Source organism: Symsagittifera roscoffensis, chromosome 9 (assembly GCF_963678635.1).
Source record: "Symsagittifera roscoffensis chromosome 9, txSymRosc1.1, whole genome shotgun sequence".
Classification (NCBI taxonomy): domain Eukaryota; kingdom Metazoa; phylum Xenacoelomorpha; order Acoela; family Convolutidae; genus Symsagittifera; species Symsagittifera roscoffensis.
Window position 1 is genome coordinate 2,097,470 of NC_087070.1, and position 27,708 is coordinate 2,125,177.

At 35.6% G+C, this 27,708-nt stretch overlaps 1 protein-coding gene across 3 annotated transcripts; it reads left to right on the plus strand.

Annotated features, from left to right (window-relative positions):
- The first annotated feature begins 229 nt into the window (after positions 1–229).
- On the plus strand, positions 230–27,708 carry LOC134854391 (probable acyl-CoA dehydrogenase 6). 3 transcript variants are annotated; one of them, XM_063870620.1, is made up of 9 exons: positions 230–566; positions 1,173–1,339; positions 1,498–1,521; positions 9,013–9,204; positions 20,786–20,991; positions 21,625–21,771; positions 22,449–22,534; positions 24,430–24,626; positions 27,471–27,708. In XM_063870620.1, exons 1-9 carry the CDS (start codon positions 328–330, stop codon positions 27,560–27,562), a joined length of 1,350 nt encoding a protein of 449 aa, XP_063726690.1. In that variant the 5' UTR covers positions 230–327; the 3' UTR covers positions 27,563–27,708. The 3 variants fall into 3 exon arrangements, with proteins under 3 accessions (XP_063726690.1, XP_063726691.1, XP_063726692.1); XM_063870621.1 differs by having other exon boundaries at positions 1,501–1,521; XM_063870622.1 differs by lacking the exon at positions 1,498–1,521 and having other exon boundaries at positions 27,471–27,707.

The following is a 27,708-nucleotide window of genomic DNA, read 5'->3' on the forward strand; positions in this document are numbered from 1 at the left end:
AAATATGAATGTCCAGGAGTTGTAACTTCGACTTTCTGACAAAATAAAATACTGGCGAATGCCTATATTTTACATGAAATGCAGAGTAAGACTCTCGATGAATTGTGTTGCTTTGGAATGCATTGCACGTAGAGTTCTGTTTAGATAAAAAATTAATTTAAAATTATGAATTATTTATTTGTCAATACCAAATCAATTCAAGTTATGCATAATTTATCAAATCCATATTGCTTCTTGATATCATTTATCACCAGCAACCATTTGTCAGCATTCATTTTTCTTAAATTCATTGCCTATTTCAAACCATTCCGTTTTTCAGAGCCCAAAATGAGCTCTAGAATTACGAAATTTACATCTAAATTTCATTTTACCACCTTTGTTCGAACTTTATCCTCAACAGTTACCGCTAAAAATGCTGACTCATCAGTTCCAAGGCCTAAACCTCTACCTCAGGCGTCGTTAGAAGCAGAGCATATCTACACTAGTCAACATGTAGAACTCAGAGAGTCGTACTCAAAACTGATTCAGAAGGAAATTGAGCCCTACATCGATGAATGGGAGGCAAAAGGAAAGATGGATTACAATAACAGAAAAAAGTTCAAATTAGGGGGAAAAATCAGATTATAGTTGAATTCGCATCCTTATAGAAAGATTTTTGTAACTCACAGATCAGAGTTTTTAGCGAATAAGATGTTGACCATATTAGTTGAAGGATATCTTTTCTGCCTAGTAAGTTGAATGTTCTCAATCGAACCGAAGTTGCATTTTCAAAAGTGATCACTTGTGGGTTAAACATGGAATATTGCGTCGATATTTGAAGCCTAGAGGTAATAATATCGAAAGCTGAAGTGTGTGGAGAAAAAGCTTAATCAAATGCCTTTCACCCTTACATCATTTTATCAGGAACCTTCTTTAAAAGCGTCATAAGACGTTAATTTTTGCCAAACAATTTCCCTCAGTGAAGCATGCTGCAAAATCAAGCATGCAATATTTCATTGATGAGTTTAAGATAGTCTTTTAAAATAATTTAAAATAAAGACTTACCCTTTGTGAGACACAACAGAAAGGCGACATTTAAGATAAAAAAATTTTGATAAAAAAAACGCGTCGAAACTTGTGAGTTTCGTATTTTTTAAAATGATAGGCCTGATATTGTAAACTACCACATCCTCAGGAATATTTCCGGCTCACGAACTGTTCAAGAAGCTAGGAGATGCAGGCTTCCTGGGGATATCCAAGCCAGTCGAGTATGGGGGCATGGGGCTGGAGTACAGTTATGAAATCGCTGCGGCGGAGGAGTTAGGAAAGTGCTCTTGTGGGGCAATCCCGATGGCAATTGGTAGGAAAGTTTTCGGACTTATGTAACAATCCCCCCTTTGCAAAAAAAAACGAATATCCCCCTTTTGGGGGCAGATTCGTTACTAGAGACAAAATGCCCATATGCTTAGTCGTTGAATTTGTTCATTATATGGAGTTATTTTCTATTATTATTTAAAGAAGATCCATCTGTGGGAACCTATGGTAAGTTATCATGGAAAATTTTATTCAAAAAAAAAAACAAACTGAACCTTCATTTGTGATGTCTTTTTGATCAGTAATGTTATTAATGAGTACATTAAATTTGGCTTCATTTGAAACCTTATTTCCTTAATATCTGGCATACTCTTGCATATTTGACATTTTCAGTGTATGTTTTTATGGGTTAAAATTATTTTGTGGTGACCGTGAGTGGAGGGGGTAGTTAAAATTCTTTCTCCCATATTATCATCTAGACAAACTGATGACTATTTACGTTTAATAAAAGTAGATTTCTTTCATCTTTTCATTTTTTTCCAATCTCTTCTGTTTTGCTGGGCCATAGTAGGAACTGAACCGCTTCAGAAATTATGCAATTAAGAATTAATGTTAAACGATAGTAAAATTTGTTGTTCATTCAAAGATAAGTCAATTAGAAGAATTACCCAAGGAGTGGGTTAAAGACTTTTGTGTACCTGGCGATAGTCCAGAAAAGAATTAGTACGAAATATTCGGATCAGTTTTTCTCGATTGATAACTTCTTTGTTCCGACCGCTTAGAGCGGGGAAGAAACTTGTATTTGGGTGTGTTTTAGTTTATTTTTCGATCACTGAAAGTGGGGAGAAACTATGCCTTCGGGCTTTAAGTTTTTTTCTTATTTTCCCATGCAGAATGAAAAAATAAACAGATCTTTCCTCGTAGAATTTTGCTTTTTTCCTGTTTGATGTTCCTAATAAATTTAACTCCCAAATAGCAAATTTTACAATTTCCCCCGCCCAACTTCACCCAGATTCTCCCTTATGCAGGCAGCACTTGAAAAACATAATCAGTAGCTTGAAAATTTTTCCCGTTTGCTTAGCAATCTTGGTTTTAATTAAAAAATGGATAAGTTATTTTTCTTTTTGCAAGATTTCATATTTTTCTCAAGATGATGAAAACAATCTTTTTTTACTATTGCTGCGATAAGAGAAATTGTCATCAGTGCTTCTGAGTGCAAAAATTTGAACCAAATATAAATTATTTAGTTGAAAAAATGGTGGCGCTAATTCTTCTGTCTAAAACGGACTTTCAAATATGCTTCATCATATGATCAATGTGACTTAAAACATAGCCAATTCCAGCAAAACCAGCGGGCCATAAAATTGTAAATCAAAGCACGACCATTATGCTTTAACTGCAGTTGAATATTTCATCGCAGATCAGATCACGCCTAGCGGAAAATTTGAAAGCTTAAACAACTTGCCGTTCACGCTCTTTAATTTCTGTTCACCTGCGTTCGTCTTTAAAAATTTTGCACCAAAAATGGAATTTTGACAATTGCAAAATACGATGCGCTCTTTGACGTGTGTTAAGATTGTTTCAAAGATCCAAAGGGTTTAAGTTTCAGACAAAAGGGGAAATAATAGGGTTTATTCATGCGTCAATGGGCTTCCATTATGCTGAATGATGCTGAGTGCAAATCTCAAATTGTTTTCCAAATGTCACCAAAGTACATCCTGTCTATATAACTCCTACTGTTGAGTTTTAATTCAAGGGAAAATGTATTTTTTTTTCGTAATTGCGTCAGCCAAAATTAATTTGCAATTTGTGTCACAAAAACTTATCGTTTGTGTTCCACGTATTTATGACATGCTTTGTATCGATGATCGAATAGTACAGGTTAGGTTAGAAAACAAAACTTTGAGAAACAAAAGTTGTTTTGCAATAAAAGAAAATGGAAGGTCGTTTTCAAAGGAGGGCCTTTCTCATCTGCTAAAAATACTAAAAAAGCAAAAAATGGGAGACAATTTGTACAAAATTAATTGACTCTGAAGCAGCAGGTTTGCCTGAAGCAATAGTCATGCCGTTTCAAACGTTCCAAAAGAAATTTGAAGGATATTCAAACAAAAATGAATAATAATTTAATTGCAAAGTTGATAAATAGTTATTATTCCATTTAGTCGAACTGTTTTTGCTTATTTGAAAAATAGTCGAAGAAATCCAATTTTTGAAAAACTTTTAATTGCCAACCAGGCAGCCTTCTCCTTCTATGTTTTAAGAGCAATTTTATCGAATTACTACTAGATTTTCCTCGTAATAAAATTCATTTCGCATATATACTCATTACACATGCGAGCGTAGTGTCTTATTGCGGTATCCACTTTTTTGTAACCTAGTCGCAAATAAGTGCTGATACAAGTAGCACAGCATCAAAGTGGCACAGCATCAAAGTTTTTTTTTGGTTTAATGTTGGCTAGTTCCTGTTTGATAAAAAACCAGGTGTTATGAAAATATATGGGATTTGTTTTTTTTTAATGATTGCAATTGCGGAAGCAAATGTCTTTATTTTTTGAAACGATTCGGAAAGTTTTTGCTTCGTTTGCTTGTCTGTCTGACTACTCTATTAGTTTCTTCTTACTTTACTCGATTTTCTACTGTCATCGAAAACTTCACTGGGGGGATTTTTCGACCCAGTTTTTTGGATTGTTTTCATTTTCTCGAAAACTACCCGGTCAAATGGGAGATTAAGGGAGTAGTCAAAAGAACATGTTATAGACATCACCTATACATAAGCTGTTACATTTTTTTTGTAGAAAAAGAGTTATGGCCTCTTAAAAAATGTCTCAGTTTTGAAATTTTGACCGTTTTTTGGCAAATTCATTTTCTCAAAATCTACCTTGCCGAACCTTAGATTAAGGGTTCAATTGCAAAAAAACAGTGTAAGGAATTTTCATTGCATAATCTGCAATGCCTAAATTGTTGTAAAAAAAATTACGGCAAAAAAGTTGTCCAATTTAGAAATATGGATTTTTTCAAAAACTACTTGACAAATTTGAGGTCAAGGGTTTGAGGTCAACAAAAGTTCACCTTAGAAAATGAGCAATTGTTGAATTTTTGGCTATTTTCGAAAATTTTTCGAATTAATTATCTCGAAAGCTACGCTGCCGAATCTAAGATTAAGGTTCAATCGAAAGAGCATGCCCTAAGCAGCTAAGTTTCTCATAGTGGCTATGTCCTTTTTGTTGTAAAAAAAGCCATGTTTGAACTAGCAAATTCCATTTTTTGCCGTCTAAATTTTGAAATTTTGACGTTTTTGTGGAGGTTTTTGTCGAAAACTAGCCTGCCAGATCTGAAAGCAAGATTTATTCCAATCAAAAGAGCAGGTTCGAATAATTTTCTCTGCATAGCAACTAAGCCTTAGTTTTTTTTAGAAAGGTATTGTTCAATTTTAAAAGCCATGTTTTGAAATGCTGGCTGTTTTTGGAAATTTTTGAGTTGTCTCGAAAACTACACTGCCAAATGTGAGATTAAGGGTTCAGTCGCCAGACCACTTGCTAGCATTTTTCTCCTTATAGTGGCTACGCCCTTTTTGTATAACGGTAACGTTGGAATTGCAGAAGTCCTTTTTGGAAATTAACCTTTCGAATCAGTATATTTAATGTTTGTATCAAACAGGTACGTAAGGTTAAATAAAGTGAATCGGCGATGGCGATGGTGCTAGGAAATCTGACGTTAAATCACGAGGTCTCGGGCTTGTTTCCTGCACATATCAGAGTCTTAGTTAAACCTTTTCTTTCCTGATTCACTTTTTGACACTTTGAGCTACTTTTTGCCCTTGTATCTCTTGTTTGCAAAGCACAGATTCGCCTATCTCTGTAACCTCCAGTAACTTCTAGTGGTAGTTAAATTCTAGAAGTAGTCTTTTTACAACGTTTTTAGTGTTGCATTCTTATGTCAAAACAAATCTGGAAATCTATCTGTCAAGAAATAAACTAAAAATGCCATGAAATAAGTCATTACGCTTGCGATGAGCAAACATTATCAAATCAGAATATCGACTGGTTTTATTCATTTTTTAACTTGTTTAACAGAATCACTTGAATCATTCAATAGCCTGGTAGTGATAAATAGTGGGTTGGAAGCATGCTTCAAGTGAAGGTTTCTGGATAGTTTTTTCTTCGACTTCTAAAAAGAAGATTTGCTCGATTGAAATGTTTTGACAGAGTTTTCTTTATACCACCGTAAAGATATTTTATTTAGTTCAAAATTGAAAAGAAATTTAAGCTGCGACCAGATTTTGCAACGGGAGATGTGAATACTGCTATTTACGGAAAACCAATGCGCTCTAGATATTTATTCAGGCGAAGCGTTTGCGGTAAATTAATCCGGCTCAGAAATCATTCCAATTTGAGCCGAGGGAGTCTAATCTGATCAATTAAAGCGTAAATAGTTTCTGAAATGCATTAAGATTTGATGTTTTTAAAAAATCAATCTCAGATTCTAACGATAGCGATTAACAAGCGTTATTAAATAGGAACATAGACTCTGTTTAGGCTAACAACTTGTCTCTCAGAATCACTGAATCATGTGATTGCTTGATTTTTAATTAATTCAACTTCACTTACTATTCTGTGCATATGGCGAAAAAGTAACATCCATGCCTGGGATGACAAAGGCACAGTGTTCGAACCCTGTAAGGACGTTTTGTTTTTGCAATTGAAAATTTCTACAATTTAATTTTTCAATCATTTTTATGATTGCAAATTTAGTCTGTGCTGCTCTGGAAAACAAAAATAAGCTGGAAAACTGAAAAATATCGAAATTATGATTTTACCTGATTGCAAAAATCTAATAACTCCTGTTTTTCTTACAAACTATTATAAATCGCCTGTTTCAAGTTTGCCAAATTATTTTTCTTTTCAGTCATAATTGCGTTGTAAACTGGTCGATTGAGCATACATTAGAAACAAGTTGAAGTTTTTCAATATCATGTCGAAGTTTTTGTAGCTTTCTCTTCGCTTGTGTTTAAAATTCTTTAAATTTTCAAAAAGAAAATTAGTTAGACGTTTTAAGGGAACTCAGAACACCCGATACGAGGAGTTTTGTTCTTTGTAAACATGCATCCGCGCCATCAATGATTTATCAACTGAACGCGTACCTAGAATTGATATAAATGGCTAAACAAAATTGATTACTTGAGAATGAAAAAAGCAAAAGGGCTAGGATTTAGAGGGCAATCGTTTCTACGGTTTTTTTTCCTCTTCATTTCTGTTTTGCCCTTACAGATAAACACGTGCAATTGTTTTGGTCTTTTTTTCTTTTCATTCTGAGTTCATGCACTAAAAGTTTGGCATTTGTTAAATTTACCAAAGCACTGTAATTGAGGCAATCGTAAAACTTGAAATTGGTTTTGATACACAAAGAAAAGTTAACACCGTTTTTCATCATTCAGCTACTAAAATCAAAGACTATTCACGCTTGCGATAAGCAAGCGTTATCAAACTGGAGTATAGATTTTTTTCGGGTTAACAACTAGTTTAACAAAATCAGTTGAATCACTTCTTTTCACTTCACTTATCTTTTCTTCACTTCTTTTCTTACCTTCTCCTAACATGTAACAGGTTGCTGCTGCCCCCTTGACCTGGAGGTAAAGCAGTTGCCTTTGTACCCTAAGGTCTGGGGTTCGAGTAATGACTGGATATTGTTTTTTTTCAGTATCAAGGAAATAGAAAAAAAATTCCGAGAAAAATGAGTTGTTGGTTTTGCGTTTGTTTGCTCAGGTTTTGTCGGTTAAATTGCCGCATGGATTTTGCTTTTGCTGGAGACAATTTTTCTTGTAGTTGCAAGTGCAAATGTTGTTCATTCTAATTTCAAGGGGGGCCTGAAAGCTTTCAAAAAAATCATAATTTTTTTTCGGTTCAGTTGATGTCTGCTCAAACATGGTCGGCTTAGTTGCCACATCACTGATTTTTTATGCTGTAAGCAACTTTTCTGGTAGTTGCAAGTGCAAGTGCTTTTCATTGTACTTTCAAGGGGGACTTGAAACTTTTCAAAAAAATCAAAAAATCGTTTTTTTTTTTTTTTTTCAGTTCAAGTGGTTTCAGCTCAAAGATTGTTAGCTAAGTTGCCACATCACTGATTTTTCTTGTGCTGTAAACAACTTTCATGGTAGTTGCAATTGCAACTGTTGTCCATTGTTGATTAAGGTGGGGTGGGACCTCTAACATTTTTCTTAGAAAGTCATATTTTTTTTAACTCAACTTGTGTCAGCTCAAAGATTGTCGTCTTTGTTTCTTCTCGTAATTTTTGTTCCGTTGTTGCTGATTTAAAATTACGAGAAGAATTTTCTCGTAATTTTCTCGTAATTCAAGTGTCTGGCTTTTTTTGTCTGGAATGAACTTTATCGATACATATGAAAGTTAATATGACCTAGTTTTTGAAAAATCTTCATTTTTGGCGTTTTATGTTTTTATTTAATGTTAGTGTTGTATCACAAGTTGTGCGAAGCTCCGCTTCACCTCTGTGTAAAAGTTTTCAAGTTAAATGACTTCTTACCCGAAAAACGGAAAAATGCACAAAACTAAAACTGTCTAATTGCCGAACCAAAATGAGTTGTTGAAAGTCTGTTGCGTGCAGGTAATAATTTAAGACATGTGACAGTTTTGTGGTAAGGAAAAGGCTAACAATTTAAAATCCGTGTTTTCACGGTTTTCTTGCAACTCATTTTCCTTTTGTAGCTTTGAGTTAAGCCCGTGCATGCTTTTTGCCTACATCGATTTTTTTTTCATTTGAAATGTAACCTAATAAAAGTCGACGTTATGAAACTTTGCAAATCTCCTATGCTGATACAATCGTTAGACTTCTAAATTGTTAGTTGGTTGTCGATAACCTCGGAATCATATTTGACTTTTTTCATTTTTCAGCTGATCTAATCTAAGACTAGAAATAGGCAAAAATCAACAATTATGTGGTTTTACAAAAAAGTGTGTGTATGCAAACGTGCTCTAGTAAAACTACTAAATGATACTGGCAATATTAATAGTATCCGAAGCAGTTCATTTTTTTTCACCCAAGGGCTGCTAATATTTTGCAGTGGAGAAGCAGGGTGTTAGGAGTCTAAAAATATTTCTGCAGTGAAAGTAATGAACAATCTTTCAAATCCACTCAGGGCCCACTCTTTTTGCAAACCAAAAGTTTTCTAACTTAAAAATTGATGGTCGGCTTATCTTTTCTCTGCTTATTTTTTTAGTTAGTTACCACAATCAAATTTATTGCCACAAGAGTTTGTTTGCAGTTTAAGCATATTTCACAATATTGAAAATATTCATGATATAACCCTGTACACTTATGAAAAAAATTCAATTTTGTGGATATACGTTTTGAGGACGATTTTTATGATAAATTTTTTTCTGTTATTTTTTTCTCCTTTTTGCCTTATGAAAGCAAAGAATGGAGCTTGCCGCAAATTTTGCCATCATCAAATCGTGTGAAATCTTAACCAACTCATTTGATATGTTACGTGAAATGTTTTTCTTCTGTTTCAGTTGGTCTAGACACAGAATCAAAACAAATTTTGCAAACAAATGTTGATTATTTGATTGTCTATTGATTTTCAAAGGAATGTCTATTTGGTTATGAATGACAGACAGTTGGTTTTGACTGGCAGCTGGCTGAATTTGGTTTTTTGATTGACATGTGGTCGGTTTTAATTGACAGATGGTTGATTTTGTTTGACAGGTGTGCAGTCGGACATGTCCACTCCAGCATTGGCAAATTTCGGGTCCCCATTGTTGAAGGAAAAATTCCTCTCCCCCAGCATTAAGGGAGAAATGGTAGCATGCATTGGAGTTAGTGAGCAGGGCGGGGGGAGTGACGTGGCCAACATTGTCACCACTGCCAAGAAAAAGAATGGATACTATTACATAACAGGTAATGTCATACGATTACATAACAGGCAATGTCATAGATTACATAATGTCATACGGTTAAATGTGAACAGTGATGATCAATATCGAATCCGAGCTGAATATACTAATAAGCTTGAACTAAGAATTAGATCGATGAACGACATAACCGTTTCACCGCTTCATAACCTCAGTTCTTAAGCTCTGAATCATGTGGTTCTCAACACTCCTGTCGCAGCGCAAGACCAGTTCACATTGGTCAGGTTCAGACGTATCATCAATAATGAATTCGAGTTCAAGGTTAGGTTCTCAGATCGGATGAGAAATATTTTGCGATTACATAACAGGTGATGTTACATGGTTGCATAACATTTACATACGTAACGGGGGTTGAGAAATTAGACGATAAGCAAATTAGACGGAGGTACTTAAAAGGAATATAGACGATTTTGCAAAAATGCAATTGTGAGAAAATAGACAAAAGTGAGAGAGATAACAATTGTTTGCAGACAAATTGCACGAGAAAAATATAATTGTTTGTAGACAGCAGTTAAATTTCAGTAGCCATAATTTATTCAATTCAAAACTCTCGTTTTATTTTCGGATTTGACATTTTTTGTTCATTTAAACTAATTGTTAATTTTATGTATTTTTTGTATTTGTGAAGCTTGACTCTGAAGAAAAAAGTTTGTTGGCACTTTACTTTTCATAGCTTTTTCGTCTAACATGCCAGATCTGTAAAAATTAAATTCCGTCTAATTTCGTTTTTGTAGCATCCGTTTAATTTGCTTATCGTCTACTTTCCTAGGCCCCATATGTAACATGACAATAGGTAAAATATCATGCGCTGATATTTGCTGCTTAATGTTGTTTGTATACAATGGTGATTATCTGAAAAAATCAGTCGCTAATCCTTTTCGTCGCCATGCAATGCTTCAAAAAACTCAAAATTCATCTGAAAAATGAGCAAAATAAGGAAAAAATTTGAAAAAACCTGAAAAATATCCGATGAGATAAGCGAGAGAAAACTTCTTCGCGTAGCTTCTAAATTTTCTTTTTTCATTTTTTGACGAAATATTTGGTTTAAATATTATTTTGTTGTTCCGACTTTCGTAACGAAATTAACGGAATATTTGAATGAAAGAAGCAAAAACACAAAGAAATAACCTCATTAAATCAAATGTTGGTCCATTTTGTATTTTAAACACTTAGTTACTCAGCTTGAGATTGTAAATTGGACATCCAAATCTTTCGAATTTACGCTCAAATAATTAATGAAAGCAAACGAGCGCATTCAATTAAGACTGTCTTTTGTGCCAATGAACTTGCATGAAAGCATCTCAAATCAGCTTGCGTTGGCATGCTAGAAGACATGTCTCTTGTAATTATATGACCAATTATACAACCAAAGTTCAATTGCTAGCTTTGCGAACACGAAAGAATTTGTTGGTGACCGAAAAAAAAGAACAAAATTAAAGCTTAAATTTTCCCCAAATTTAGCGCTTTAAATGGCGTGTTGTTCCGACTTTCTTGACGAAAGTAACGAGATATTTGTGCTGGGGGTGCGTTTCTTTTTCTTCAGACAAATTTCTTTTTTATAACTGGCCATTTTTGACGGAATTTTTTTTACACCATTCGAAAGGTATTGTTGTCCTGAGCTTAAGTTTGAAAATATATTTCACCTGTGGTCATTTTTCGTAAAGTTATGGTGGTTTAAAGATTGGCATTTTGGTCAATTAGGGACAATTAACGCGCGATATATTTTGCGCTATTAACGCGTAAGCGGAGATTTAATCCGTCTGAGAAATCATTCCAAAGTGGTTAAAGGAAGCTTAATTGCCATAATTAATATGTAACTAGGAACGAAATTGATCACTGTGTTCTTTGTATGGCGTGTGGGGGATGATTTTCACAAAAAATCTCAAATTTGTTTAAATGTTACATCATTTTTTTAATAACATTTATTTTTTTCATGCTATTACTGCATCATAGATCTTAAAAGGCAGTCGGAGCATGCAGGGCTTCGCCATGATACGAGCAGTCTTGTTGTCTTCGCGGGTGACACTCAGCAAATTACATTCGCTTCCCCTGTTTTCAGCAATCTGTTGGCAGATTAGATGTTCTGAAGTTATTGTCTACCAATCATGAGCTTAATTTTAATGCGTCAAATGCGGAGTGTTGCCGCATTTTGGCTTGTAACGCCAATGGCAGCGAACATGAAGCTCCCGTTGTTCAAGGTAACTACGATGTTCCGGTTGCTTGACATATTTAGGACTTGAAATTACTTGAATTCTGAATGCAACTTTTATGTCTAGTTTTGGAACAGAATACCGAGAAGTTTTCAAAAAAACATAGGTTTATAAAAATTCACAAAATTTGAAATTGGCATCCCTGTAGGTGGGTGCTGTCAGGGTACTTTCAGAAGTTGCAAGTCTTGCCTCCAATCGTGACTGCTGAAATGCTTTTAGTTTACGAGATATGTTGTTTTTCTTATGATTTTCTTCAGAGTTTTCAATCAATTCAATACAAATTTCTCAAAATTTGAGTTTCGCAACCTTATTGTGAGGCTGTGTCAGGGTATTCGGTGGCGTTGCAAGTTTTTCGTCCAAACTTGACTGCTTAATTTTTTGTAGTTTTGAGATACGATGTTTTTATATGATTTTGTTCAAAAATTTTCAGAAAATTAGATTCACAAAAATTCTTCCAGCCCTAGAATTCGGCGCTGATGGGATACTCTCAGAAGTTGCAAAATTTACCTTCAAATGTGACTGCTAAAATGCTTTTAATTTCCAAGTTGTCAAGGTTTTTTGCAGTTTTCAAAAATTTGAAATTTTCAGAAAACGTAGATTAAAAAACTTCACAAAAATTGAAATTCCCCAGCCTATAGTGGGTTGATGTCAGGGAACTTTCATGCGTTTCAAGACTTACCTCCACTAGACTTCTCAGATCCGTTTTGTTTCCGAAAGTTAACGTTATTAATCATTTTATTTGTTTTCGAAAAACTTATCTATCGCTTACCTGGCAATCTATTATCTATCTATCATATAAATTTAAATGCGGGCTTCATTATCTTGCAATGTTTAATCTTTTTCAACGTATTTTTTCTGTCTAACGAAATAATTATCGCTTTTTGCAATGCTAAAGGTTTTTTATTTGAATTCAGTCATTATGTCACTTAAATTTGAAATTAGTTAGCCAATAAAGCTAATCAAAATTCTTATAGTTTACGAGTTACGTTGATTTTTTCGAAAACTTTGAGACAACCTAGATATATAAATTTTGAAATTCTCAACTCTGTAATTGGGTGCTGTCAGGTTATTCTCTGCAAATCTTGCCTTCAAATGCGATTGCTCAAATGCGTTTGGTTTCCAAGTTATGACATTTTTTCAAAATATAAAAAAACTTAACAAATTTCCCAACCCTATAGTGGGTTGCTCTCAGGTTATCCTCAATTGTTGCAAAATTGCCTTCAAATTTGACTGCTCAGGCCATTTTGGTTTCGAGATGTGACGTCTTAATAGTTGTTCAAAATTTGAGTTAAAAAAACTTGAATAAAACAGTCTTACAAATTTTGAAAATACCAACCCTACCTCAGAGGTTGCAGATCTTGTTTCCAAGTTTAACCGCTCTATTCATCTTAGTTTCCGGGTAAGCCAATTTTTTTGATTTGTCAAATTTTCGAAGCACCGGAGGTGAGTTACGCGCTAAATTTTTTGGAGTGTGAATTTCCAATAACTTTGATTTCATGTTTCGAAGTTTCATTTTTTCGAACAAAAATGTGTGTTTTACTTTCAACTCTTGTATCGCAAATAGTGTGAAGCTTTGCTGCTGCAGCTTTATTTAAGATTTTGAAGCTAATCACATCATGGTTTTTATGATCAATAATTCTTCTTTCAGTTTCAAACTCTTTTGAACACCCAGGTTCTTGTCTTTTAAAAATTGAAAAGACTGTAATTATACAATCCAATTAGTCTGGTTTCGTTTTGAGAAAGAAGTTCAAAAAAGGCTGTCTGAAGGTGACCTTTTTGAAAAAGAATTGTTATCAATTTGAAGCGTAAAATGTTATCATCTTGAATACCATCAATGTGGCGACGATGAAAATTAATTTCAAATAGGACAGACCTCTATTTTAGATGACAAGGGAACGAAATTCATTATGCAATGAATCATTCGTTTATGTTTTATTGTTTCATGCAGCAATACTAATGGAAATTTTGAGGGCATTTTAGTCAAATTTGGTTTAAAAAGACCCAAATTGTTTGCTTTAAGAAATAATAGTTCTTTAGTTTTTAATAATAATTAACAGGAGTTGGCACGATTTTTCTTTGTAAAATTTTTATTAGCGAATAAGTTAAATTCCTTGCTAGTACAGTGCTGATTTAAATTATCCGGACTAAACGAACAAAACTTGAATTTTCAAACGCGTTTTTCTCAAATTGGGTTAAGATTAGACAAAAAGTGAAGAAACCAAAGTTGCTTAGAATTTCACCAGAATTAATATGATGCCATTTTTCCCCCGAAATTCTCAGCCAAATTTTTACGCCAAAAATGGGTCATTTTGGCTTTTTTCAATTAATCAAGAATTACGCTGAAACTACTTTGTTAATTGATAAGAATATTATATCATTAGAAGCCTCTTACGCAGCCCAACAAAGTTTAAGAAGGGTTAATTCTCCAAAAATTTGCGCAAATTGTGTAAAGTTTGTTTTTAAGCAAAGATTCTGGGTTTTATATAGTAAAAATCACATTTATTGATTATCAAGTGAAAATTTTTTCTCTTATACTGGTTTTTGGAGATTTATCCTTTCTTAAACTTTGTTGGGCTGCGTAAGAGGCTTCTAATGATATAATTTTCTTATCAATTAACAAAGTAGTTTCAGCGTAATTCTTGATTAATTGAAAAAAGCCAAAATGACCCATTTTTGGGGTAAAAATTTGGTTGAGAATTTCGGAGAAAAAATGGCATCATAATAATTCTGGTGAAATTCTAAGCAACTTTGGTTTCTTCACTTTTTGTCTAATCTTAACCCAATTTGAGAAAAACGCGTTTGAAAATTCAAGTTTTGTCCGGATAATTTAAATCAGCACTGTATTTTTAGAACTCCTCAATGGCTTATGCCAATTTGTTTAAGAGTTCTATCTAAGAAATTATCAAATTAATTGAAAGATTAACAATTGTGTCGTGGCATATAAAACTCGCAATGCTTCTTACACATGGAAAGCCTGTGTTACAATACGATAGATGGGGCTGTTTTCGAATAGGCTATACAGTTGCAAATGTTATTTTTTGCATGCTTCACGCTTATTGCCAACAGCGTTTGTAACAAATTTAGATTATGCTTCAATGCATTTGAATATTAGAAGAACCAAGTTTTAGTGAACGAAGGGAACTTTCAATTATTTAGAATTTCAAAAAAAGTTAAGTACAGCAGCTCAATATTATCCATAAGCGGTTTGACTTTTGATTTGTTTAAGCCTCGTTTCTCTCTTTTTCGGGGGGGGGGGGGAGGGGAGTATTTTTAAAATATTACGACTGCACTAAAAACTGACCCTTAGTGCAGGCGTAACTCATTTCCTAGTAGCCTCTTATGCTACCAAACTGTTAACCTACTGTTCCTAAATAATTTTTGTACAGTTTTTTTGAGTGCCAATCAGGTCTACTGAGTATCAATACTGGAACGGATATCAATAATTTCTCACATTCTTTGAGTTAATCGAAAGGGTTGCTTCTATACAGTAGTTGTTTGATCAGATTTTCTATCTATTACTATTAGAAAGGGTTGTTTGATCAGATTTTCTATCTATTACTAACAAGATAAACAAGACTGCTCGTATCAGGGCGAAGCCCTGAGTGTTCCGACTGCCTCTTAAGGTTTATGGAGACGTAATAACATTTTTAAAAAATCAATGAAATAAAACAAAATGAGTTTTTTTTTAATTTGAAATTTTTAATGAAAATCATCCCCCCCATATAAAGTACAAAACGATAGATTTAGCTCCTTGTAACAAACCATTTATGGCAAATAAGCTTCTTTTAACCAATTTGGAACGATTTCTAAGACGGATTAACTCTCCGCTTACGCGATAATAGCGCGAAATACATCGCGCGTTAATTGTCCCAAATCTTTAAACCCCCGTAACTTAACCATAAATGATCACAGGTGAAATATCTTTTCAAATTTGAGCTCAGGACAACAATACCTTTCGAATGATATAAAAAAAAATTCCGTCAAAAATGGCCAGTTAAAAAGTCGAATTTTGTCTGAAGAAAAAAAAACCCACCCCGAGCTTAAATATTCCGTTACTTTCGTATCGAAAGTCGGAACAAAAAGTTAAAAAACGAGCAGTTGCATATCACTTAATTGAAGAGTCAATGATTGTTTGGTTGTCTGGAGTTCTGACTTCTCCGTTTACCGCCACAATAAACCATGAATGCAGATGGCTTCGAACCAGCACAGTACTCCCCCAGTTTTTGGATCCCTTTCATTCATTCGTCGTCGTTATTGCTATTTTGTATATTCCCTTCCGTGGTTGTGCGATTCTAGTCATTTTGGTGCAAAATTGTATTGAGTGATAAAGAATCGTTCGTTTTCAGCTCGCTGTTTAACCAAATCGTTCTTCCAAACCATGTTATTCCTTTTTGAAAATCATCCTTCCAAATTTGCAAACTCAATTTGTTATTGAAGCTTTTCTAACTGTGAAGTTTCAAAATTGTGTTGCCGACAGTGAGGAAATGATTTAATACCTGGTATCGTTACCGCCACCATTTGTTTCCCGAAAATGATGTTTATACTTGTTGTGTGCTGTTCGATATCAAACATCATGTCCTATATCAACCGTTTTTATCGCTTGTACCGAAAAATAATTGAAGTATGTTTTCGTGTGCCGATTTAAACGATATATTCTTCAAGTTAGTTTCATATGGTTCTACCTATGATCGTTCTTAGAGTAACTTGCACCTGCTTCAAATCTATTTAGACGATGAAAACTTTTTTTTCCAATAATCATGATTGCCAATATTTAGTTGTATTATGACTTCTTACTCCTTATTGCTGTTTCTCCCCGTATAATTGAAACTTTTTGTTTTTTACTTTGATTGTTTTTTTTCTTCATTTTTGCGCCATCTTAATTTTAATTTCGTGACACCGTTCATCAAAATTGTTCACCCAAAAAACTTTTACTAGCTGTTTTCCGTTTGGTATTGTTTACCAAATAGCGTTCCATTTATTTTTTTCTGATCTTTAGCTAATGTTTTAGGTTATAATTATCATATATTCGATGGTTTTTTTGTTTCTCCCCCGTTAAGACTGAGAATAACGAGAGGTTCGACAAACCCCTCTTTTTGTGTTTCACCGAAACACGGTTTCCAGTAACGTACCTACTATCATGTACCTCATTTACCCTACCTGCCGGCCAAGTTTCCCACGTGTGTTTGCTTTCAATATCTGTACAAAATCCCCTATCAAAACAATGTCAACCCGTTTTGTCCATTTGTCGCGCCATCGCAGTCTTGGCAAATGTTCCGTAAGATTTAAAGCCCAAAATTGATCCATTATTGCGTGGACTTCTATCCAGAGTTGTTTTGTGGAAGCCGTCTTGTTTTGAATGCACGTGTTACTGATTTTTTGGGGTGATCATTCCTGTAAGAACATGACTTGTCGAATGACATTCAATGTCCTAAAGGTCAGTACTAATTGATGCCAGTAGTCTAGTTTTCAAAAATTTTCTCTTTGACTTAAATCTGTTGTTGAGATGTCCTGATGTAGTATTTTTTCATCCAGCAATGGCAAAGAAGAGCGGTTTGCTAATGGAAGCTAACCTTTGCCCTGCTCTTCGAGAAATCAGTGCCCCAGGGTGTATGATTGTTTCTCTAATTTTCCTGTCCTTCACCTATTCCTTTCAAAGTCTTAGTTGTGCCGAGGAAGTTGAAAGTATTGTCAATATGGATTCTAGAAGGTAGTCTTCAATGAAGCAAAAAACTTTTTGACACAACATTACACAGGATTCGTCCATGAAGTTTTAGGTGGTTTAATAAGATTTGCTCTAACAACTAGGCAAGTGACTAGGCGTCAATACATCCGTCAAATTTCGTTGTTGTTTGTGTAGACGCTAAAAGATCCAAATAAAATCCCTTCCTGTTTACTGAAAAGCGACTAGTTTGTACGCTGGTATGTAAGCCATGATTGGTTGACTACTCTATTTAATTTAACGCTGACACTCGAAGCTTTTAATCGAATTTCTTTTAATTGCTGAACAAGCGCAAGTTTCTGTTTCTTGCATCTATAGTGGTCTGAGTAGCTTAGCTGAGAATAACAGAACCGATTTATCTGACTGTTCGAACGACTGATTACCGCATCCAGCAAAGGCGAGAAGGATGTAACCCGGCTTTTCAGCGAAACTGGAGCGTTTTCCGGATAATACAAAAGTCCCGGCTGAAGCTTGTTTCTGCTTTACAAACCTGATTTTCAAATGGTAAGTGTCATCGTTGACCTCATCTCTATATAATTTGCAGGAAGATTTTAACTGTAATAAGGATAATTAAATCACTTCAAAAGGGATCGTAGAAGCTAAAAATAACTAACAGAACGTTCCTGTGTGTCCATATCTTTTTGTTCGTCCCTAGATTCTCCTTTTTGACTAAATCGCGTTTATTGAAATTGCCTTCAAACTTCTCTGTCAAAGGTTTCACTAGTGTGGTTTCCGCAATCCTGGCACAACAGTTACGGCTGTTGATGCACAACTTTTTCAATTTGAAGCAACTTTTTCCAGCTGCATTGCCAAAGTTATTGCTTCGTCAACCATTTCCTTTGACAGGATTAAAGCGTCCATATGAAAATTTTCTTTGACTGTTCTTGTTGTTGGCAATATCTCTGGCAGTCTGTTGCAAGGCAAAGTTCGCGCAAGCAAGTGAATCTCGTGCTCCGAATATATGTGGTTGGCCCTTGTAATTATCAGTAGCTTTTGTTTTAGAGAAAGCGTAAATATTTCCGTCCGATTGTCAATCGCTGACTTGCATGAATATTCCCTCTAGTTCGTTTTACTAGGCACTGCAAAAACACGAAACAGAAAGATGATGTATAGCATGATACGCAGCTTATCTGGTCCATCTAGTAGCTGGTCCTTTTAGCAAACGCGTCCAAATGGCACATTTGGTTCGATCATGCGTTTAGCTTTTCCGGTTTGTTTGGATTGACATGTCTATTTTGTGCTTTTTACTATATTTTCGTTCTTAAATTTTTGGCAATATTTGTAGAAAGCCTCAATCTAACATTTTTGTTTGCCTTTGTCGTGTTTGTTGTACTTTTTCGGATGTTAAGAAGATGTACAATAAAACATTTGTACTTCCAATTGTTAGTAAATTCGAGTTCTTACCCCTAAAAGGCATGTCTCGTATCTTCCGTGTGGCAGCAAACAGCATGTTTTCCGCAAGTTTTTTTTGCTCGTTGGACTTCCCGTGGTTGAAGTTTCTCTTTATATGTTGAATGTGAATTATCTTTCCACCAATGAGATTTTTCGTCGAAAATGCTTCTGTCCTGGTCCAGACTTGACTCACAATTTTGTAACATGCTGCATCAAACTAATTTTATGCGTAGTAAGTGCATGTAATCTAAAGAGAGGCCACCCAAATTTGAGTTTACTCGAGCTTGGGGTGTTTGCAGAGCCAAGATTCCTTTGAATTGCGAGATCAAATTGAAGATATCTTGTCCAAAGAGTTTAGTTATTTTTTTTTCGTGCCTTGGATAGCCAATTTCCTTAAAATTTTTCTACTGCATCACTGTATTGGCTGGATGCCATTAAAGTGTTGGTAACAAAATTTGATCCACTACACAAGCGTTTTTCAAGTCAAAACTTTCAAATCCGCTTACGGTTGCTGTCTGTGAGAGTGTTGTTGATTAAGTTATGACAACTGAGCAATTGGCCGCCTGAAGACAAAGTTGTTATCGCTCCAATTTTTCAAGAATAAAATTGGTTGCTTTTTTCTCGAAATCATTGTCATCTTACTTCGGTGATCGAAAACGTTGCTGATTTTGTGCTCTTGATAGTAATGAATGGCTGGTAAAATACTCCATGGACGCCATTTATACTGTAGGTTCAAGAACTTGGTGTTGACTTGTTACTATGGAATTTCTTGATGATTGTTACTATTAAATCTTGTTTCCCGTCGTGTTGTGCAGTTTGCTACGTGAAGAAGTTTATGATGCTGCATATTGCAACCCAGAGAGCGGCTATTCTTTTTTGATAGACATTTACAGGACATGTACCCCGTCAATCAACAGTTGATGCAGAGGTTTATTGTTGTACTGTCGCGCAGCAATTATCAATTGTTTTGAAGCTGAAATTTTTTATTAGAATTAGATGTTCATGAATCCATTTCTGTTGCCAGTCTGATACCGTCCTAGTTTTTGTTAGCTTAGCGTTTTATTCGAATACTAGGTTGCTTCATCCGGTATCGTTGTCATAAGAGACGATCGTTCATTTGCTTCAGCCGGCGTTCGTAACCACTTGTTGAAATCTTTCAGTGATGGATGTTCAAAGTCCCGTTGAATAAGGAACGGGGTCCTTTTTACAAGCTCGTTTTCAACAACTTCTCAGTAGCGTGGTTCAATATAGTCGTGGGTTGTAGATCGAAAGAAGTTTCCAGTACTTCAAGCGTGCGAGTCGAAGTTAATGCGAATTGAGCGCACGCTATCAGTGTTTCGGGCTTACCTGTAACATCTCGTGGAAACCGGAGGAGTCTGTTGATGAAAATGCTATTAAATGCTGTAGAATAGCCGAAACATCGTCTCAACTCTCCAGTTGCATCCTCAAATAAATTTTCGTTGCAAGAAATTCCCTGTTGTAGCATACGCTCCTCCAGTGACCAAGCTTGCAAGTAAGCAGATTTTTGATAGAGAGTCGTAGTAAGGAAAACGTCCGAAGTTGCCAAGTTTTGAATTAGAAAATGATGAAATCATGTTTCCGTTCAATTGACTGAAGCTCCGTTGTCCACAACCCCATTCGCGCTTCGATCATGTCTTCCGTTGAGTTCGGTAGCTAACACCTCATTTGTTGTATCCACAATATTCTCTCATTTGTCTGATCTGATTTTCCCTGTGTATTCTAGTGCCTGAAAAGATGGGTTGAAGAAGTTTGTAAGGTTGTTGTCCAGAGTCAGTTGATTGTTGTTTTCCCCGCTACTGCTCGTTAAAAATATTTACCTGGTACTTGTGTCCGTTTTTCCCTTCTCCGTCGTTGTTTTCCTGTTTTGTTTGTTCGGCGTAGAGTTCAGATTCGTCTTTAATTTCTTAAATGAGCTATTGTGTTTTGAGAGTATAACCGTGAATTTGTCTTTTGGCGTTGTTGTTTTGACTGCTTCCTGAACTGCTTTTGATCACCCGATTTTGGCGCTCAAACTTAAATGCTGTGTCGTCTGACATCATATTACTGTTCAAAATGTCGTTTGTTCTGTAGCTCCATTTTTTTGATGATGTGGTGCTATTTTGTTGTTGTTTTATAGAACCGTCTGTGCTCAAAGTCCTGTTGTGTTTTTTGTATTCGCAGAGGGCTCTCAATGTGGGATTTGCGTGAAAACAATTAGTCGACTATTCTTTTTTTTGTGAATTCAGGCAACAAAATGTGGATCACAAATGGAATCCAGGCCGACTGGATGTGTATGCTAGCCAATACTGGACCCCCCTCTGCGCCCCCACACCTGAACAAGTCTTTGATATGCGTGCCTTTGGACTCAGAGGGCGTGCAGAGAGCGAGGAAGATTGAGAAGCTGGGGATGGACAGTTCAGATACGGCACAGATATACTTCGACAATGTCAAGGTCAGCATATCTGCACACAGTTCAGAGAAGATATATCTGCCCTATAAGTCAGGGGACAGAGTTAGCAGAGGGTCAACTTTTGGAAGTTCGACCACCCCCCCCCCCCCCCCCCCCCACGTCCAAAATGCCCCTTTCTGTCAATATTTTGGGACACTTCCTTGTCGTCGAACGCTTAAAATGTTTTCTAAAGCCGCCTATGGTGCCATTATTTATTTTTTCGAGTTGACATACTTCATACGTAAATAGTTTTCTCGACGATGGGAATGGTTGAAGATGGAAAAAGAAACAACTTGGACAGTGCAAAAACTGCAAAACTTCAATTTTGTATGCGTGCTCTTAATGATTGAATTTTATTAATGAACGTTTTTGCTCAGTTTTTAATTTTGACGTTTTAAACATTAATGACGTTTTAAACGTCCTTTTTCCAAAAATGACAAAAATTGACCAACACTGGGCAGAGAAAAAATTAAAAGGAGAAGAGTAATCGACCTATTTTGCATGAAAATTTAAGTTAGCTAGCCAAATTTGTCTAGAAATAGCATAATAATATTTTTTGACATTGCGTTTTGCGTGACCGATTTTTTTGCTACTTATCATATTCATTTACTCGATGGCAAGATTTGTCTTTTTTAGGTGCCGGAGGAGAACTTGATAGGGGAAGAGGGACTGGGCTTTGTGTACCAGATGATGCAGTTCCAGGAGGAGAGGATCTGGGGGGCTGCCAGTATAGTGGAGACCCTGTTCAGACTCATAAGCGACACGATACAATACACAAGTGAAAGGAAAGGAGCACCATACAAACATATTTTATCACTCACAAATTCAAACCTACAAAAAATTGCGATTTTAGAAAGAAAGAAATATCAATTGTTTATGGGCCAACTAAATATTTATGGCTCAAAATTTGATATAGATAAATACACTAGCGAAAAGAAAGCAGGAAGCGAAAACACTTTTTTCGAGTTTCAAAACGACAAACCAGATAAAGTTACAAAATTTGCAGAATTTTTTTGACTTTCAAAAAGACTAAATGAAATTTCGATTCTCAACAAGTCTCGTATATAGGTTTTCGATAAACGCACACCTTGAACATAACATTTAATAAGATTTTTCAAAATAATTCTTTAAAAATTTTGTATTCATCGCTTAGTGTTTAAATTTACCAGAACGAAATAAAAAAGCTTTTGAATTCTTAGGTTTGATCTGTTTTGCTTGGATATTTCTTCTTATCACCACGTTGTAAAAGTGTCCTAGCAAATAACAGTAAAATAATTTTTATTTTTTTGGCTAATTGCTCGTAATATTTTGAATAGTTGAAGCTGTCTTGTCATGGCATTTGAGCACATCGGATTTTTTCGACTTAAGTTGACCAAGTGCTACTTGTCAAGTTAATTGAAATGACTCACTGGCATCTCGTATGTCTGGTTTGAATTTGGGGGTTTGCTTTGGGGCTATCTAGGAAGACGTTTGGGAAGCCATTGATTCACAACCAGTACATCCACTTCAGACTGGCCGAGTTAGAAACAGAGGTGGAAATGCTCAGGTCAGTCCAGGTTTTCAATTAGAGAACTAAGATTTAAGCAATCGTTGGAGCATTGCTTAAAAAATAGTCGGTTTCTTACAGATTTCAAGCTCAATACTGCCTCACAATTAAATAATAGCTTATATTGCTTATAACATATTTTTTCTTCAATAAATTGTGCTTCTATCTTGATCATTTTCTGATCAACAATTTCAGAGGAGCTTCCACATAGTTTTCAGTTTATTGGATAATTCCCAGGAATTAAGACGATGTGACGCCTAGTTTGTTGTAGTAGTAACCTCGTCGTCTCCTCGTGACGACATTGATTTCGTTTATTTCGACTGACGAGGATTTCTTCTCGTCCCTACTCCAGTGTTTTTGCCCCCGACGGTATAGATGGGGCATGCCATTAGCGTGGACTTTTTGAACGTCGATTTAACAGTGGACTCGGCGGAATTGATATCTCGTCGGAATTGATCTCAAATTGATCTGACGCCTAGATTTGATAACTGTTACTCTTACGATAACAAGCGTTAGCAAGTCGTATCACAGACTTTTTCTAAGAACCAAACTAACCAACACAATCATTTAAATATAAATGAAATCAAACTCAGATTTTTTAAAAATATAATTAAAAGTCATTTGATTTGTTCCTGTAATTATAAGTTTTCCTAATATTGCGTTTTTTGAAAGACTATAAATTTTTTTCCTTGTGGTTTTCCCGAGGTGAGGGGAGGGGGTAAAAACTTCGAGTATCAAAAGGTTATAGCTCAAATGACACTAATTTTGTATTATTCGGCACAAATGGGGTCGATTCAAGAATTGTCGGTTTGATTGCAGCTCGATGACTTATAAATGATTATGCAACTCCGGCGAATGTGTTTTTTGACATGTCTTTTTCAAACTGAACATCATTTGAGACAAATGTATGGAAAATTTTTACATGTAGCTTTTTAACATTAAAATTTTTTTAAACAGATTTTATGGCTTCGTTTCATTTTATTACATTGCTCGCCTCTGTGTTCATTCTCTATTCACCGCTGTAGACATTTATTTTCTCTAGTTGCAGATCTTCATAAAATTTGCATTTCTTAACAGTTATAACGTTCTGCTAAAATTTTATGGGAGAAAAGTTTCTGGATACCAAAGGGAGCTGCTAAATAGATCCAAGTTGGTACAACTACAGTATGGCTGCAAAGTCAAGACTGAAAATAGTATATTCTGATAGTTGATACTTTTTGGTCTTTTCCTGATGTTTATAATTTTGATTATCCATCCTGAATTAACAAGTTTAAATTTCAGTGCGTACTCCAGAAATTGAGATAACGTCTTTCAGCTTTTTAAACTTTTCTAAAATTGTTCCATCACCTTGCACAAATTAAATTTTTTTTGTTGCAATCAGTAGTTTCAATGTTTATGAAAATACAAACAACAAACACTTAGAGAGCAAAAATGTATTTGAAACAGGAAAAAACGTTGCAAAAAGTTTTTGGATTCTTTAAAGACTATGCTCGGAACATTTTGTTCTATTTGCACAAAAGTTCAAGTTTAAAATGTTTGTAGCTCGAATTACAACAATTTTGTTTCATTCGTCTCAACTGGCATCGATTCAAGTATTGTCGGCTTTTTTCAATTTCACTTTTGAGATCATTTTTTTCAGCTTTTTTTCTCAATTTTTTTTAAAAAAAATTACTCCACCACATAGCACAAATTTAAGTTTAATGATGCAATCAGTAGTTTCAATGATTATGAAATTATGAAACGAACAAAAAGTTGGACAGTATGTACAAAGTTGTAGTTTAAGCAAAAAATTATTTGAAACACGAAAAAAATGTTGCAAAAAGTCTGAGGAAAACAGCCATATTTTATAAATATCTGTTGTTTTGCTGTATTGCCATTGCGTTTCTATCCTGTAGGTCTTCCATCTACAGATGTGTGGGTCTATATCAACAAGGCTATGACGTCACAAAACTAGCCTCGATGGTGAAGCTAAAAGCAGGCAGACTTAGCAGGGAAGTGGCAGACACCTGTCTTCAGTTCTGGGGAGGGATGGGATATTCTAGAGAGACGCACGTGAACAGAGCATTCAGGGATCTTCGACTTCTCTCGATTGGTAATCTAAACTAAAGAGGATCGCTCGTAACTGAATCACCTAATGGTAGAAAATTGTAATTGCCAATCAGAATTTCATCTTGAAAAGATTTTCAAAAGCCTGAAATTCAGCTACATAGACAATATAAAGACCTCATTAGAGGCTGGAAATTTTCTGTAATTCGTTCGTTCTATCCTGAGAAAAGTTCCCCTTAACCAAAGACAATGTAGTATGGAGTTGATATAGATTATTCGTAAAGAGTTAAATGAACAGTTCACATTTTTGTTGTAGCTATTTGCATAGGCTGATCTAGGATTTTTTCGCGGCTAGCAGGGTTTGAATAGGATTTTTTTGAGAGCGGCCAAATTTATTTCAATTTCGAATAAAACTAGTGTTGTAACCGGATTGAGTTTTACCGGATTCCGGATACCGGATAATTATTGCCATGATTCACCGGATATTGAACCGGATTCCGGATAGTAGAATGTTCTTTAATTACGCGCAATTCACACTTTGTTTGTTCAGCCAAAGTGCCTCTTTTCACATACATCAAAGCTGGGAACTTAGTTCACTGTGCTAACAAAGCAAGTGGTTGATTTCAGACGAAGTTGTTGTCGAGCCCGAGCTAGTGAAATCATGGACAAGAGGCGGGCTCTCATATGGAACTATTTCAACATACAGTCGAACCAAAGCACGCATGCTAAATGCAATGTCTCTTCTTGCCAACAAGCGATCAAAAGAGGACAAAACCCGTCCAGCTACTCTACTACTCCTCTCGTGAATCACCTGCGCTCCAAACATCGCAACTTATTCGAAAAGTACGAAGCTGCACTGAGTCAGCCTGGAACCTCGATTGTGCAGAATTTACCGGCAAATCAACCATCTATTCTCTCAGCATTCGAAGACGTGAGAGTTTGGCCGCATGACAATTCGAAAGCCCGAAAAATAACGAGAAAAGTGGCTGAGATGATTGCTCTTGATGTTCAACCGATTTCAATCGTCGAAGATTCTGGTTTCAAAGAATTATTAACTACAATAGAGCCAAGGTACTGTCTTCCATCCAGACCCTACATTCGAAACGAAATTGACCTGCTTTTCACAGAGGTGAAAACGAAAATGAAAGAACTCATAGCTGGTGAGTTCATATCTGTAACCACAGATATTTGGACTTCACAGGTTAACAACATGTGTTTTTGAGTTTGACGTGCTGCTTTGTGAACACCGATTATGTGCGTAAAGTTCTAGTTTTGAACACGTCTCCTTTCCCGGGCACACATTCAGGAGTCAACATTGCAGAAAAACTGCAAAATCTTGTCAACGACTGGGAAATTCCGGTCGGGAAAATGTGAGCAATTCACTCTTGATGTGTCAGCTGACACCTCAAGTCTGTCGCTCATAGTTCCAGGCTACTCTCTCTTGCGATCTCATCTTCTGAATCTTGGAGACGACCATGGAGTCCAAACGTTCAAAGCTAGTCTGATAGAAGCTCTGGACAAACGTTTCAATTATTACACTTTGGATGCTTACATTTGCTTGGCTACTTTCCTAGACCCGCGTTTCAAAGACAAGTACATCTCCCCTGTCGTTTTGGATCAAATCAAAGACATTCTGGGTGAAACACCTGACATTGAGGTCATCACGCCAGAAGCAAACAGTGCACCTCGTGAACAGAGTTCTTGCAACTTCTGGTTGGCAGAAGAAGATGTTACACCTGCTACCCCATCTACAGTCTCCCATCTCGATAGCGAAATTTCTGAATACTCTTCGTTGCCGAGATCGAACATGGCTCTTAAAGATCCAGTTTGTTACTGGAAATCAGAGACGCGGTTTCCTGCACTAAAAAATTGGGCGAAACAAGTCTTAAGCGCACCTGCTTCCTCAGTCAGAAGTGAACGAGTTTTCAGTACATCTGGCAATGTTCTCTCTGAGAAACGAAACCGGCTCAACAGCAACTTCTCTGAAATACTGGTGCTTTTACATGATAATCTTCCACTTTTGAAGTGATTTGGTTTTGTTTTTGTTAAAATGATTTGTAATCATTTCTGTTGTTGTTTTGTCTTTTAAGAATTCAAACATTTTTTGGGCATTTTTTTCTGCGTTAAAAATCAATATCCGGAATCCGGTTAGTTTTTCTCTCCTTTTTTCCGGATACCGGATTCCGGATAATTTCTCGAAAAACCGGATAATCGAACCGGATTCCGGATACCGGTACAACACTAAATAAAACTTCGATTTTAATTTTTTTTAACAATGCGAGGTTTCCAATAACACTATAAAGATTCTATTTTGTACATATTTTCTGTGCTGCAAGCATAATTTAAAACAACGGGCCAAAAGTGCCATTTTGGGCACTTTTTGGAAGGTTTTGCCCAACTAAATTGTTTTTTTTTTCAGCGCGCTATTCCCCCTCATTCTAAATTGAATCTACACGCTTAATTATTGATCCAGCCATCGCGTTGATAGATGCGAATTTTTTTTCTCAGTAAAAATTGCGTCTAATTGCAGGGAAAGATTTGGGGAAATAGTTTGGGAAAGTTTTGAATAAAAAACTAAGTTCTCGCATTTTTGATTTTTTTTGGCATTGAAAAACCACATAAATCGGATGCGTTCATGGATCTACATACTTAAGAACCTTAGGGCTTCACCATGAGACGAGCCTTTTTGTTGGGCTTAGAAATTGGTGTTAAACTTACTCGCCTAAAACCTGGATAGCTGTATAAACCTGGCTAAGGCAGTTTTTTCATAAACCTGGCATGAGTTTATAGCTGAGTCAGTTTTTTCATCTTAAAAGCTAAGTTTGCTACTTTAGAGTGCTCATTTGAGAACTCGATTTGGTCAATAGTTTCAATCTCCCTTTTGTTTCAGGAGCGGGAGCAGACGAGATCATGCTACAGATAATATGCAAGTACATGGGCACTCTACCTATGCCACCCAAGAAACAACTACCTTCTTCATAAACATTTTCTGAAAAGTTATAGAATCTATTTCTACCTTGTATATTTTTGTTCCGACCATCAAAAACTTTTAAGAACTTGTATTCGGGTGTGTTTAATTTTTGTTCTTCACCTAAAATCAGGTGCCACAAATAGTCAACGGAATGGGT

Excerpts from the sequence above, each read along its gene's own strand:
- LOC134854391 (XM_063870620.1), top strand. The coding sequence starts at position 328 with ATGAGCTCTAGAATTACGAAATTTACATCTAAATTTCATTTTACCACC. Across the intron at positions 1,340-1,497 it reads GGCAATCCCGATGGCAATTG|AAGATCCATCTGTGGGAACC; the intron begins GTAGGAAAGTTT and ends TATTATTTAAAG. Across the intron at positions 22,535-24,429 it reads ACAGAGGTGGAAATGCTCAG|GTCTTCCATCTACAGATGTG; the intron begins GTCAGTCCAGGT and ends TCTATCCTGTAG.